Below are 16,243 nucleotides of genomic sequence, written 5' to 3'. Positions count from 1 at the left end.
AAAAAAAAAAGAATACAACATATCTCTATTTTTCCATTAGCTACAATACATCCAACATTCTTTTTAGTGATTAACCAAGTTCCTAGGATTTAATAGTACAATTTATTGTTGAGCATTGCCAATTTTAAGAATAAGATTTCAAGGCAAGTTGGCCTTTGACTTATAGGGCCAAAAATGAATTACACTCATAAAAATGTTTCAGACTCTGACCAAATTAATTTCTTTCACAGTTATGAACAATAATCCTTAAGGTACATGAGAGCTCCCCTATTCAGAATCCTCCTTTAGGGTTTTTAGGTCAAAACACAAATTTCATGAGATGCCAATGATTAAGACCTAGGGTCTTGTGTTCCATCCATGTCGTTGTGGAATCCACATTATCAGAAGGGGAGGAACCAAGCAGTTTTGGCAGCTATTAACTGCAACATAAATCTCAAAACACTTTCAACTTGGATTTTTCATTTAAGCAAAGAATTTTTTTTCTAGTGAGAACTGGGATGTGTGTGTGTGTGTGTGTGTGTGTGTGTGTGTGTGTGTGTGTATGTGTGTATGAGTGTATTGCCTGCATATATGTAAGTGCACCCACTTGTTGTGCAATGCCTGCAGAGGTCAGATGAGGGTATTGGATCCCCTGGAATTGGAGTTACGGATGGTTGTTGTTAGCCACCATGTGGGTGCTGGAATCAAACCCAAGGCCCTCTGGAAGAGCAGCCAGCACTTTTAACCACTGAGCCATCTCTCCAGCCCCTCTAATGAGAATATTTATTTCTTACTAGCTGACTTCTTTATTTAGGAGAATAATTACCCATTTATAAATTAACTTCCTCTACTCTTTGCAAGTTAAGCTTCCTCATAAAGGAAAAGAATAAATACTAATTGACTCCTAAAATTGCAAACGTTTATTTGCTCCTCTGACTTGCACTTTTAGGTCTCATGTCCTAAACTTTCTCTTCCCATTGGTAGAGATAGAAGCTGATCTTGGTAAAATTCTCAATTTAACTGGCCCCACCATTGCTGCAGCTGATCTGGGGATTTTTCACCTATCTTTGAACTGTTTACAGAATCCCACAATTCATGTGAACCAAAGCCTTTGTTTTACCATATCATTCTAGACTTGCCCTTCAAATTGTGTAAAGAACTATTTTGTCATGATAATCACACATGGAAACAATTATATACTGTTGCTCTTCACCATTCATAGATTCATTATTTGTAAGTTTTACAACACACAAAATTCATTTCTCATCCTAAAATCAACACTGGCAGTGCTTTTGTGGTCCTTGATAGACATGGGTAAATCAGCAAAGATTTGAATTACCTTCATCCCACATACATGTACCCTGTTAAGGTTGAACCAGGGGAAGCTCTGCTTTTTTATTTCAGCTCTCTTAATTGTAAATGAGTATCCTCTTTGTGGTCTATTTAGTGCTCAGCTGCTCACATTCCTGTGTTATTCTGTTGGTATTTCATTGTTGAAAATGACCCCTAAATGTAGGGCTACAGCTCAGTCTAGTGTTCCTACAAGCAAGAAGGCCTGGGATGATCTTCATTCAGGCAGGAGTTACAGTGCTGTTGACCATGAATCAACAATATATACTAAGTTTTCTTTAAACAGAAACAGAACAATAGTATGTATCAATCTACTAACAAAAATGTTGAGACTCCAGAAACTCAACTGGGAATTTCCCCTAAGAGCAAAGATATTCATGAATTCAATGTTGGTAGCAGCTTTATAGAACATGATTACCACAAAGAACAAGAACGAATTGCATAAACATATATCCATGCCCAGGCACATATGTATGCATATGTATACACACACCATGCATATATTATCAGCAAATACTAACCACAGGGACTGTATCATAAAGAATTTTAGGATGTGACTCTGCAAGTTTCTTGATCTTCCTATTCCAGGAAGCTCCATCCAGAAATAATCCACAAATGTAAACACCTAAATATCAAAGAAAGAAGTTAATATAACACCCAGTTCTGGATCTGAAATTCTTACATGTGAGTACTATGCAGTACTACGTTAGTAGCCTGAAGTTTGTTCTAAAACAAAGGCAGTCTCCTGAGTGTTTTAACACCTGTATTTCAAAGTTATATATACTTTAATTAGTAAAGTAATGCAATACTAAAATTATTAAAATTATTAAATTATTAAAATTATTTTAAACTCATCTATGAAAAGTATTCTATATATTTAAATACAACATATATATACATATATATATATTTTAAATTTTAATTTAATTAATTTTTACATGTATGAATGCATGTAAGTGCACCCATGTCGTGCAATGCCCAAGGAGGTTGGAAGAGGGTGTCAGATCCCCTGAAACTGGAATTTCAGATAGTTGTTATCTGCCATGTGGGTGCTGGGAATCGAACCAGTCAGTGTTCCTAACTGCTGAGCCATCTTCCCAGGCCTGAATATATATATATGGAGAGAGAGAGAGAGAGAGCGCCTATGGGTGTATGGGTGTGAACCTGCATGTGGAGGCCAGAGATCCATATCAAGTACCTTCATCAATCACTCTTCACCTTATTTGTGTGGGTGTGGGTGGGTGTGGGTGTGTGATATACACAACCATGTGTGTCTGCTCAGAGGTTGACTTCGTTGTCTTCCTTCATCACTCTCCACCCTCTCTCTCTTTTGAGAAAGGGTTTCTCTCTGACCAGCAAACCCAAATGTCTTCTGTCTCTGCCTCTGTTTCCCCCACACTGTGATTATAAGCATGTGGGCCACTACATCCAACATATTTTTTGCCAGAGTGCTGGAGAGTGAATTCAGGTCCTCATACTTATAAGGAAAACACCATACTAACTGGGTCATTTCCTTAGCCCCACCAGATTTATTTTAGTTGACAATTATGTTGTCAGAAATTCTTAAATCTGTAAACACACACACACACACACACACACACACACACACACACACACCATTCTTAATGTAATTATAGGCATCCGGTGGCCACTAGGCAGCATATGGAAAGGATATTCTTCTGCAGATTTCTAATGCTCTGAGAGTTGACTTCCTCCTCCCCTTTTAGAGGTCATTCTCACTGTGAACACCTCTGCTTAGAGTGGTATTTCTAAACCGATTTACAGCAAGGCTTTAAAAGAGACAGTCTGACTCTTAGCATTCATAAGGCCAAGAATGGTACTGAACTGCTGGGTACCCATTTCATTTCTTCAGATGTCTGGAAACAGCTTCTGAGTCAAGGCTTTGCTCATTCTTTATTGAAACACTATCTATGGCATGAAATGGGGAAGTAGAAGACAGAACCCACCCTCATTTTATCACCTAATCTTGCCCTTTGTTCCAGAATATCAATCACATTCAATTCTCTCACTACATGTAATGAGAAAAACATGCCACTTTCATCACTTTGATATGTAAAGTGTGCATACATATGTTTACACCCTATCTTACACTATGTTGGGTAGAGGGCAAAGAGGGATCCTGAGGGATTAAGGTTATATGCCCAGGTCACAAGAAGGCCACATGGCTCAGTGAGTTTGTTTACATTATAAATAGTCACTTTTTGGTTGCAAAATTAGGTAAAAATCTTTAGTCCAGATATGCCCAAATTGTAAAAGTCATTCCTATACCTAAATCTGGATAAAGAAAGGACATATAGATAAATCCTCTGAAGCGTAATGTCGTACACTAGTTGAAGAAGAGCACAAATTAGGAAATCAGTGAGATGCAGGTCATTTTTCTCAGGCTACTCATCTTTAAGGCCTCCTGGATTGAATACAGGTTTCTCCCCCATAAAGATGTTCATGGTAATTATTGTACAAATGTCAAGAGAATCAATGTAGAAGTTAGACTAAAACTGAGGTTTTAGTTCCCAATTTGATACATGATCTTGAACAATTCATTTAACTTCAGAACCTGTTTTGCCATCTGGAGAGTAAGATGAAAACATAAAACAATAGTGCTTGCCTTTCTACCTTCTGGGATTGTTTTAATTAAATCACCTAACATAGGTGAAAGCATTTTTGCAGATTGGAACATAAATTCCCCTGGAGCAGTAATGTCCATAGGACATGTTTGGTGCCTGTGCTTGCTGATCTAGGCTCTAGCTATGCATGGTTATGCAACACTTGAAAAATGGTCAGGATAGACAGGCCTAATAATGGAAGCCTGTAATCCCAGTTACTCAGGAGATCAAGGCAGAAAAATCCCAAGTTCAAGGCCTCCTTAAGCTATAGAGCAAATTTAAATACACTTAGCAAGGCCCTATATGAAAGTAAAAGTCAGACAGTGGTAGAGGCTTGTCTACCATGCGTTAGGCTCTATCTTTAATCCTGAATACCTAAAAAAAAGTCAACATGACTCAGGGAGTGAATGTTTTTTTTATCAGCACATGTTAATTATATAAAACAATATGTGTTCATTGTGGTATTTTCATACATACACAATTCATATTATGGTTGTAGCTACACCTATTACCCTTCCTCTCCCCATGGGCCCCCCTCCTTTTTGTCATTAGTTCTCCCACTACTTTTATGTCTTTTTTCCCTCTAGGTTCCACAAATAAGAGGAAACATGTGATACTTGGTTTGGGGGGGGTTGTATTTTTTTATTTTTTAAATTATTTTTACATGTATGGGTGTATTGCCTGCATGTAGGTAAGTGCACCCATGTCATGCAATGCCCATGGAAGACAGAAGAGGCCATCGGATCCCCTGGAACTGGAGTTACAGATAGTTGTTAGCTGCCGTGTGTGTGCTGGGATTCAAACCTGGGTCTTCTGCAAGTATAGCCAGTGATCTTAACTGTTGACCCATCTCTCCAGCCCCGCAATACTTGTTTTTTTAAATCTAGCTTATTTCACATCTTATGATCTCAAGTTCATCCATTTTCATATATATATATATAATATAAAATCACATTTTCTTTATCCATTCATCTATTGATCTATTGATGGACACCTAGGCTGATTCCATAATTTGGCTATTATGAATAAACTCTCACTTAAACATCTAGTCTTCTAGTGAGACTTATCCTTTCATTTATTCTCTTGCTCTTTGTGTATATTTCTCACTCATCTATGTGTAGGATTGTCTTAAGGATTTTCTCAATGTCAGCTTAGTGCTTATGAAGTACTTAAAAAAATCTTGAAGGATCTTAACTTTCCTTTGACTTTTAAAGGATAATAACAGGAAGGCGGAGGGTGGGAGGGAAAGAAGCAAGATAGGAAAGAATATGAGGAAGATGAAGAAAACTAAAACCAAGCCAGAATAATGAAGATATAGTAGATAGATGAACAAAGGAGGAGGAAGAGACGAGCCACTACACAAACACAAAAAACAAAAAAGCTCTTCTTGGCTGAGGTGTCTGGACTATAAAAGCTTCTTTGCAGGATCTCTGACATTGGAATCTGCCAGGGTTGGGGTTATTGGACTTCCTTTCTCATCCCACCAAGTAGGTTGATGTTGTATGCAGGCAGAGCTCTCCCCTGGGTTTTCCCACTAGGGCTGGGTCAGCCAAGGCTCTTTTGTCCAAAGTTGTGCTACATTTTCTTTCAGATGATTCCCTTGTTTTAGCCTTTGGAGCTGCTTCTAGTCCCAGTGAGTTAAATGCTCATTCTAAGGCTGGGCTATTGAGGCCCCCAGCTTGCATACCCAAAGCCAAGATGTATCTTCTAACATGTTGGACAGTAATGAAAGCAAACTGAACACGAGTTTTGCACTGGAATTAGGGAGCCCCAGAACTGAGCAAATCTCTGGTCACTGCCTCTGGCTTTGTTAACCACAGTAAAGCACAGGTGACAGAAAGGAGCCAGTTCAGGAACTGAGTGACTGACTAGGGCTTGGTGCGTTTAGACACCCTTCATTCCCAGGCCACAGGGAGGAAGCTAGCCATTCACTGTTAATTTTTAATACAAATGCCTTCAGCTTCCTACTTATTTCTGCACTACAGAACAGGGTTGCCAGCACAGAGGTTTCTGGACACCTGGATCAAGGTCACAGTCATCTCTCTACATCTACCCAAGTGCTGGATCAGTGGAGAGAAGTTGTTAAAATTTGGTGATATAAAATTTCAGGGATTCCTCACCCTCTAAGCAGTAAACTCAGATGACAGGACCACCGTTATTGGGAAGCTGCCCAGGCAGGCACCATGCAGGGAAGTTCTTCTCTAGCAGCAGGTGGCTATGCAGATCCTAGGTAATGTGTTTAGGTTGTAAGTGTGCATACTGTATTTAGTAAGCTGTGGCAATGGCCAGCATTTACATTCTTTTGCTTTTAGCCCTGCTTAGAGTGGGGAATGTCCTTATTTTACCCCACTGTCTAGAGCTTGGTGTCAGGGCTGTTTCTCTTAAAATTCTAAAACTTCTTATTTCTGGTTTTTGTTTTGTTTTGTTTTGTTTCAGTCATTGATCTTTCTCTGTACTCAGTACTTTCTCACCAAACTCCAGCAGCCCAGGTAGCTAGAAACCTGCCATCTTGTGTCAGTTTGGTAAAGATGCAGGATAGCGCTATATGTGTTTAATCCTTCTCCCACATTCTTGAATTTTAAGCTTTATTGTACTAAAGTAAATAGTTAAGTGAAGGGTGCTGCAGAGAAGAAGATGCACCTTTCACTGACTTTTAATAGATATGAATAAGTTGGAATACATTTCAGGTTTATTAATTGATTGGTACAGGAGTTGTCTAATAACTGCCTAAGTATAATTTTGGCAGAACTGAGCTGCAAAATATACCTTGATTACAGGGCAATGTAGGTTGTGACCTGAGAGGGAAGTTGGGGGTACAGAACACAATCTGCATCCTAATCTTCCCTACCAGCCAAAGGCTTGAAGGTCAGCACAATAATAGGCAAGAAAAAGGAAAATAGGAGAACTCTGTGGCAGAAGGTGGAGAGTAAAGGCCAGTAAGTTCCTGTCTCTGATCATTTGAAAGAATGAAAATCTCTAGGAAGAAAATGAGAGAGAAGTTCAACACTTAGAGAAGGGTGGATGGTCAACGGTCCTTCAACCCAATAGTTTTCTAGGAAATATGATGGGAATGTACAAGTACATTTGTTTTTCTCATGGTCATTTCTAAGTGCTGTGTGGTGATTAGAATGAATGTCCTTCATAGGCTCCAAGTATTTGAACACTTTATCCCTAGTTGGTGGCACTGTTTGGAGAGGTTTAAGGGGTGTGGTCTTGCTGGGAGAAGTATGTCACTAGGGGTGGGCTTTGGCCTTCCCCAATTTCCTGGGCCTGCTTGAAGATGTGGGCTCTTAGCTGTCTGCTCTGGCTACCGCCTGCCATGCCACTCTTATCCCTCTGGAACCATAAGCCAAATAAACTCTTCCTTCTATAAGTGGCCTTAGTCTTGGTGTTTCACCACAGCAACAGAAAAGTAACTTAGAGAATTTGGTATCAGAGAGTGTTGCTGGGAAGAAACTAACCATGTTTTCTGGAGAAATGTAGAAGACTTTGTAAGTGGTTGAATGTTATAAGCACAGCTTAACATAATGGACTCTTCTTGTAAGAGCCTAGAAGAAAGTAGTGCTGAGAGCAATGTAGTTTCAGAGGGGAACAAAGACTTAAGCAGCAACTGGAATATTTTGGCAGGCAAAGCATCTGGCTGCTGTCTTTCCATGGCCTAAGATCTTGCCTGAAATTAAATTAAAACAAAATGGACTAATTTCTTTGACAGTAAATTTCAAGACAGTCTAACTTTGAATTTGTGGTGTGGTGATGAATGTTGAGTATTGCGCAGTTCTAAATGAAAAAGAGCAAGTGGGGCAGAAAAAAAAAATACAAAATGTAGTTTGGAGAGGAAAAGAAGGCTAGGATGTTTAACCTGGAAGCAAGGCATGTTCTCTCATTGTTAAGGAAATTAGAGCCATTCAGGAGAGGCCTCCAGATCTGCTTTTGAACTGTGGCAAGACCCCACCCAGCTAAGCTTCCAACTTCTGAAAGGAAAAGACTTAAGGAGTGTTCTGCTCCCAGAAAACCACAACAGAACTACAAATGTGGATGAAGTGGGCCAAGGTCCATCTTAAGACAGTAACCTAAACTGGCAGTGTCATTCATAAGGTGCTGGCTTTAGAGACATGAAAGATGCAAGAATGAAGAGGCCATTGATTCTTCCTCCATGGTTTCCGAGTACCACTGAAGCCAGGCAGTCTATGGCAGGGGAGTCCTTAGGAGAAGAAGGTCTTGGGAGGCCAAGAGATTCCAATATTTAGAGAAGAATAAGCCAACAAGAAGCATAAATTTGACTAAAAAGGAAAATAAAATCAGCAGATAATATCCTAGAATCAAAGGAAGAAAGATAGGTTGGCAAAATTGCTGAGTGGTAAGATGGAAACAAGGGACCCTCACCCCATTGCAGCTCCATTCCCACCTAAGGACCACATGCCTTGAGGACCTTCTCCATGTTAGTGCCTCTCTTAACCTTCATCAGAGAAGCTTAGCAGATGGTGATTAACACAGAGACTGGTCAACACGAAGATAATGAGAGACTGTGGAGTGCTTAGCCCTCAATGGGATATCTATGTCACATTCCTACCCCCCACTTCCTTCCAAGGCTCAGGAATTATCTTGAGAAAGAAGGCAGAAAAATTGTAAGAACCAGAGGTAGTAGATGACTATACAAAAGCAGTGTTTTTCAGACACAACAGGGCAGTTGCACATATGAACCCACAGTGTTTGTGATAGCATGCACCAGACCTGTGCAAGATCAAGCCAGACAACATCCCAGCATGGGGACAGAAGGTGGGTAGGAAGCCCCAGCCCTAGCTGAGAAGCTATTGGCAACTGATGACTGCTAGGAGAGAGAGAGCCTGTGTTCTCTGAGTCTGTGTCCCGTGAGAAGCTGGCACATGCTCCAGAAAATGGTCCTATACCTAGTCACATACAGACAGCAAGTGAACTTGGAGGGTTAAAAAAAAAGAACACATGAAATTTGGAAGGAATAGTGGTGAGGAGGATATGGGAGGAATTAAAGGAGAGGGAAAGGAGGGTGGGCTTAATCAAAACACACTATATTGCATGTATGAAATTCTCAAATAGTGAAAAAGTTAAAAAAAATTTAAAAAAGCCAAAAAGAAATTCATTGGATTTGTCAACATACATCCATACCTCTGAAGATAGAAACAGGTAGGTAAGAACCCGCAAAGACACGTCTTGTGAGACATTTTGTATAAAGAAGCAGAGAGACATGGGGCAGTAGCTGATGGGAGTGACTGTTACGACGACTGAAATATTTGTTGACTTATTTTAAGATGAGAGACCGTAGAGCATGCTGTATGTTGTTGGGGATTACCCAGTCCTGAGAGAGATGTTGGTTGTGGGAAGAGAAGGTGCCATTGAAAAAGCAAAGCCCTGGAGGAGAAAGGAAAGGGGGTCTGTCTAGATACTTAGGGGGTACAGGGGGGATCAGGCTTACAGATTTGGTGTTTGTGCTAAAATCTGTCTTCTTGGTCCTCTACTTTAGCAAGAAAGGATGAGGCAAGAGGGAAAGGAGGAGGGATCATTTTGAGAGTGGGAAGGCAAATGTCCTAGGGGAACAGTAGGATTACTTCACATCGCAAAACTTGGATGTGTGACACCCAATTTAAAGTGAAACCATTTGGCATAGTAAGGTGACTATCGTACACACTGTGATTATACTTCTAGCTGTCAGAACCTCGCATCTGGGTATAACTTTGTTGAGGGGCTGTTCTAGTTTGATTCTCCATTGCTGTGACAAAACACTCTGACCACTACCAACTTGGGGAGGAAAGGTTTTATTTGTCTTACGTCTCCCGGGTCACAATTCATCAGGGAGCCCAAGGTAGGAACTGAAGGCGAGGAGCTGGAGCCCAGACCATGGAGGAACTCTGCTTACTGGCTTTTTCCCCCCGCCCCTGCTCAGCCTGCTTTCTTATACAACATAGGCCCACCTGCCCAGGGGTGGCACCACCCACAGTGGGCTGGGCCCTCTCACATTACTCAACAACCAGGAAGGTGCCCCATGGACATGGCCACAGGCCAGTCCAATGAAGGCAATTCCCCAGTTGAGCACCCTCAACCCAGGTGTGACAAGTTGACACTAAAGCTATCCAGCACAGGGGAAAATCCTAAACTGTTGTTTGTGGACTCTCCAGTGCCTAATCGAGTAAGACAGTGAATCCATAATTCAGTGGTGACTTAGGAAGTAAAGTTGCCCTTGACACATTAGTCTAGTCAAAACAACAAACATTAACAGTCATTGAGAGATAGATGCTATTCATTTAAAGTCAGAACATTTTGGTAAAACTTAGGAATCTGTAATTTTTTAGCTTTCTAAAAATTATACTATTTTTTAAAGTAATGGCCTTGTCCATTGCACTTAAATTTTTATTACATTTAATTAATTAATCAATTAATTAATTTAGTGTGTTGTTTATGCACACACCAAGGAGCACATGTGAAAGTCAGAGGACAGCTCTGGGATTCAATTCTCTCTTTCTCTTGTGGGCCCTGTGGATGGAATTTAGATTGTCAGTAGAAAATGCTTTTATCCACTGAACCATCTTGCCAGCAGCCACTGAATTTACAATAATTCATCATAGTCATCACAAGTATTAAGAAAACTAATCAAGAAAATTAATATTTCTCCTCACTCAACCTGTTTCCAGGGTCTAGAGAAATGACTAAGAAGGTGAGAGTGCTTGCTATGCAAGCATCAGGACCTGAGTTTGGATTCCAATACCCATGAAAAATTCAAGTTTGGTCATACATGTGCACCCATACCACCCCACCTCCACTCCCCACCCCCACTGTAAGGAGCAGAGACAGAGAGACAGGAGGATCCCTGGGGCTTACTGGCTGCCAGCCTAGCACTAATTTCAGTGAGAGATCTTGTCTCAAAGGAGTAACATGGAGAGCGATAAAACAGGGCACCCAGCATCCTCTGGCCTTCAGAAGCACTTGCATAAAGGTGTATATACTTGCACACGTGCCTATACCACACTCACACCTCTCTCTCTCTCTCTCTCTCTCTCTCTCTCTCTCTCTCTCTCTCACACACACACACACATAATGATATATGTAACAGTAGAAGACACACACATATATTAGAAGTTTGGAAAAGTATGCTCTTTGAGGAACCAGGAAACTCCTCTTTCATGATTCCCTAAAGCCAAACTAAGGTTCTGATAATTTTGGAGTTTAAAAAAAGAGAAATCCAGAGTATAGAAGCATATACTCTTTATCCAGATTCAACTATTCTGAGCTGGGTGTGGTGGTGCACCCAGGAGGCAGAGGTGGATCTCAGCCAGCCTGGTCTACATCTCGAGTTCCAGGCTAGTTGGGGCTACAGGGAGACCCTGCCTCAGAAACAAAAACAAAAACAAACCAAAACAAAACTACCAATCCCCTCCCCACCAAACCCCAAACAGATTCACCTCTTCTATTCATTTTCTTCCCCGTCCCCTCTATCATTTGTTCTTTCTATGACTTTTTTTTCAACCCTTTCCCATGTAACATACATGATTATTTTTTGACAGTTGAGGAAAAGATTAAGAATGCTATGCTTTTTCCCACTGTGCAGCCATGTGCCTGTTCACTCTGTCACTGGCTTACCATCCTCAGGAGCATTCTTATATTCTTTGTCATCCATCACTTCGTAGTCAAAACCAAGGAGATCGATGGGAATCGTGAATTTTCTGGCATAGTTCTGCTGTGCACCAGTCAGGAAGGCTTGTGTGAAGAAGAAGCCAGAGAGCCAAAAGACTGGGGGAGGCCCAACCTCATACCATTGCTGTGTGGATCAAGACACAAGCGACATAACAGTAGAGCCTTTCAACTTTTCAATACAACAATGATTAATGAAATTTGTCTCCAAACATGCATATTACCTTCAGGCAAGCTAACAAAGGAGATCCAAAGAACATGGCATACTGTCAAGGTTTCAAAAATAACTAGCGAAGGAGTGTTTGTTCTGATTTCTTCATCTCCATCACACCAGCTTCAGAATTACAATGCATGAATGCAGATGTAGATGTCTGCTTATACATACCCTGTGGTTTCTTCAGAAAAATCTATTTAACATTGTGAACTCACATGTGTTGTTACAAAGTATATCATGTTATACAGCTAAATGGATTTCCATAGGTCGGGTTATGTGCTGGATAGCTTTAGGTGTCATCTTGACACATCTGGGTAGAGGAAGCCTCAATTGGAGAATTGCCTCCATTGGACTACCTGTGGCCATGTCTGTGGGGCATTTTCCTTATTGTTGAGTGATGTGGGAGGGCCCAACCCCAGCCCACTGTCTGTGGTGCCACCCCTGGGCAGGTGGTCCTGTATTTTATAAGAAAGCAGGCTGAGCATGGCCCAGAGGAGCAAGCCAGTAAGTAGCATTCCTCCATGGCCTGTGTTTCAGCTCCTGCCTCCAGGTTCCTGCCCTGAATTCCTACCTTGGGCTCCCTGAAGAACTATGATCTGGAAGGTGTAAGCCAAATAAACCCTTTCCTCCCCAAGTTGGTATTGGTCAGAGTGTTTTGTCACAAAAATGGAGAAACAAACTAGAACAGGTTATACAGTAATATATATATTTTTTGAGACAGGGTCTCCCTGTAGCCCCAGCTGGCCTGGAACTCACTAAGTAGGCTGACCATGGACTCACAGAGATCTGCCTGCCTCTGCCTCCTGAGTGCTGGGATTTGAAGGTGTATGCCAGCTAGTATTTTACCTTTAAATCTCTAATTAATTTACTGTCCAGCAGAATGTTCTTTTGGAAGTTTTTCTTCTGCTTTATCAAAATACAATGAAATCCAACATATGGAGTAGTACTATGCAAAGAACAGAAACAAGCAGGACAGTGAAAGCTCATCTTTAAAAATATAAAGATGCCCAATTCTGTATTTGTATCATAGATTCTGATGGTGGTCTGTTGAATAACAACTGCACATTATAAAGTCCTGTCTGAAGAGACGAATAAGTAAGGCTTTTCTCTAGAAAAGACCAAGGTTCAACCTCAACTTCCAAGAACCATCTTGATACCTTAGTTAACCTGACTCTAGTACAACAGAGCAAATCTATTAAGAAAAGGAGTTGGTCAATTTGTTCCTACAGAAACTTCCTCACAGGTTTCTTTTGTTTTCTTTCATTTTGTGGGGTTTTTGTGGGGAGGAGGCAGCATCTCACTCTGTATGTGGAATTTATCATGTAGCCCAGGTATGTAGCCTAAGCTGGCCGTGAACTTGGGGTGATCCTTCTGCCTCAGCTTCCCAAGTGCTGGGATTGCAGTGTGAGCCATCGTGCCCAGCTTCCCCACAGTTTATGTCATGTTCACAGTATCTAGGAAATTAATTGCTATTTCTAATGGATTGAATTGTTGATAAGAACATAGTGAAGCATCACTTGCCAGGTAATTAGGAGGCAGGCTTCTGCCTAGTCAGCATTTCCAGGATAATTAGCCACTGAGGTCACTGCTCTCTTGAAGTGGAAATGCAGTGATTTCCTGGCCTAGAAGGTTGCTGAACAATAAAGAAACAATTCCCCTTACTAGAAGCTCGTCTGGCCTTCTAACAAGCTCTGCTATAGGAACCTTCTTAATGCCAAATAGTTAAGGAAAGCCAACATGCCAGATGGCTTTCTCCCTACAAATATTTGCCTGAACATCAGGCTTCACTGAACCCATTGCTTAAGAAGCTTTAGGCCAAATTCTACTTCCAATACTAACATTTAGCACTTTGGTGCAATAGAGATACAAGGTATTAATAAATAGAGATAATTTCTGCCCAGGAAGTGCAAGAAACCTGATAGCCATTCCCCTCAGCATTCTAATGAGGAAAGTTTGGCCAGAAGAAAAGCAACAGCACGTGTTCATTTGGGTGAACTCACCTGCAGGAATTTTAGTCGTGCGAGGAAGTCATTCACATAGCTGCCAAGTGGCTTTAGGCTTGGGTAGGATTTACCCATCCACAGTCCTGGTATTTTGACATTTAGAATGCTGCTGACCACTTCTTCAAGCTCTGTGGACATCACAACAAGCCCCTGAAACACATCAGACCATTGTTAACACAGCAGCAGTACCGATTATGAGCAGTCTCTTTAAAATAATTATTCTTTATTTAAGAAAGCAAGATTTATTTTTACTTACAAGGAAGGCATGGAGTCTTTCAAATATTCCTTAGAAAACTATTAGTGGTTTCACTCTAGCCAAATTGTAGTGGAAAATCCTAACCAATACTTGGCTATTCATTAGCTATTAAATCACAACCTACCTTTGAGTTAACTTACTGGCTAATTAAATGGACAAGTAATAGAGCCCTACTCAGTACACAGTGATGAATGAAAAATTAGGAAATTACATGAAATGCTTTGAAAAGTTAAAGTAGTGTGGAATTGAACTGTGAAGTTCAGTGAATCTAGTTCTGTTTTGAATCCCCCAGGCACAGATGCTGAGGTTCGAAGGCTCTTCAACATTTCTGCCTTAGAGAATTTAACAAGAATTGACTTCAAGGAATCACTTCTTTCCTATTACCCAGAAACTTTTAAATCGACTTTTTTTAAAAAAAAAAAAATTCTACTTATTTGATCTTGTATTTGGGCCAGATATATTTATTGTTTCTTTTTAAAATACCTAAACTAGCTGGGCATGGTAGCGCGTGCCTTTAATCCCAGCAGAGGCAGGTGGATCTCTATGAGTTCAAGGCCAGCCTGGTCTACATAGTAAATTCCAGGACAGCTGGGGCTACAGGGAGACCCCATCTCAAAAAAAAAAAAAAAAAAAAAAACCCTAAACTAACGAAGATTTTGGAGTAAATTTGATGGATTAAACACCCATTTCTTTTGCCTTCCTCTCAAAACTCCATGGAAACAACAGTGAGTCTTTTTTATTTAATTATTTTATTATTATTATTATTATTATTATTATTATTAATTATTTGGTAGCCCCAGCTGGCCTGGAACTCACTATGTAGACTAGGCTGGCCTTGAACTCACAGAAATCCACCTGTCTCTGCCTCCCAAGTGCTGAGATTAAAGGTGTGTGCCACCATGCCTGGCCAAGATTAGTTAATTTTTTTTTATTTTAAGTATATGTGTGTGTGTGCCTGGTGTATGTATGTGCATTGTGTGCATGCAAGTGTCCTCCAAGACAAGAAGAGGGCATCAAAACCCCTGGAACTGACATTCCAGGCAGTTGTGAGCCACCATGTGGGTACTAAGACCCAAACAGGCCCTCTATAAGAACAAGAGATGCTCTTAGCTACTAAACCAGTTCTACAGCCCCCTGAGATTCTTTTTTTTCTCAAAGGCATAAGCCCACAAGCGCAAAAAAGAAATAGAGAAAGAGACCATGAAAACACAGTTTGGAGATCTAGAACACCTACAGGCTACTGGTAGTTGACTTCATAATGGCGAGAAACCTGACCTCGAACTGGCAGGGAGGGCAGCTAGATTTAGTAAACCAAATCCTGTGGAATAATCCAAAGTCGTGGGAATTAATGGTCCTAAATACGTCTTTTTTGCAGTGCTGTGAGTCAAACCTAAGGTTTCAAGTATGCTGGGCAAGCGCTGAACCTCTGTGATGCCCCTAGTCATCCAAGATACCTCTAAAGTCAAGAACAGAGATGGTGTTAGCTGAAAAGGATTTTGAAATCTAGTTTACAAAACAAATTCCTACATCTTCTTCCTCAAAGCTGCATATCATCTACCTTGAATATAACTGAGAAAGGAAAATGCCAACATCTCAAGTAGGGGTTGCCATGTCCAGATGAGGTCAGTTACCATACTGGAGCCAAGAGTATTGAGTGAATGCATGTATACTGGAAGCTGATATCCCCAGGCATCCTTTCTGTTTTGGTTCCTCAAGTACTAGAAGTCAGCTTTTATCATCCAGGAAAGAGACAGGATGAGCCAGGCCAAGGAGAAACACCTAATGATGCTGACTGCTTCTTGCTAACAACCCAACAAGACACCACTGTAGTGAGAGACCACAGTCTTACAGCACACACAATGCATTCTTAAGTAAAAATGGAGAGCTAAACATTATAAGATGCCAGAGGAGCTTCCAACCCGAAAAAGCAGTTTTCAGTTCAGCATTCACTTTTTAACAACCCTCCAAAGTACTGTAGATTTTGTGGGGGCGGTTTTCTTGTATCATTTTGGTAGCATGTGTTTTCTCAAGAATTTATCCATTTTACTTACATTTTAAATTTATTGAGCTAAAGTGTTTATGGTATGGACCTCAGACTATCGTACTTATTCCTGAAATTCTTAAATATTTCATATTTTTGAATATTTACACATATCTA

The 16,243-nt window shown here is 40.6% G+C and overlaps 1 protein-coding gene across 1 annotated transcript in view; it reads right to left on the bottom strand.

The window, feature by feature from the left end:
• The window catches only part of Dnah7 (dynein axonemal heavy chain 7), a 285,457-nt gene that overhangs the window by 21,863 nt on the left and 247,351 nt on the right, over positions 1-16,243 (bottom strand). Inside the window, exons 62-64 of the mRNA XM_008835602.2 lie at positions 13,827-13,979; positions 11,562-11,739; positions 1,851-1,954 (exon numbers count right to left, since the gene is read on the bottom strand). Coding sequence (XP_008833824.1) covers positions 1,851-1,954; positions 11,562-11,739; positions 13,827-13,979 — 435 coding nt within the window. The remainder of the gene's footprint in view (positions 1-1,850; positions 1,955-11,561; positions 11,740-13,826; positions 13,980-16,243) is intronic.

This window comes from Nannospalax galili, unplaced genomic scaffold (assembly GCF_000622305.1).
Source record: "Nannospalax galili isolate Female #2095 unplaced genomic scaffold, S.galili_v1.0 scaffold115, whole genome shotgun sequence".
Lineage (NCBI taxonomy): Eukaryota > Metazoa > Chordata > Mammalia > Rodentia > Spalacidae > Nannospalax > Nannospalax galili.
Note: the sequence above shows the minus strand (reverse complement) of the source record. Positions and strands in the feature narration are given on the sequence as shown.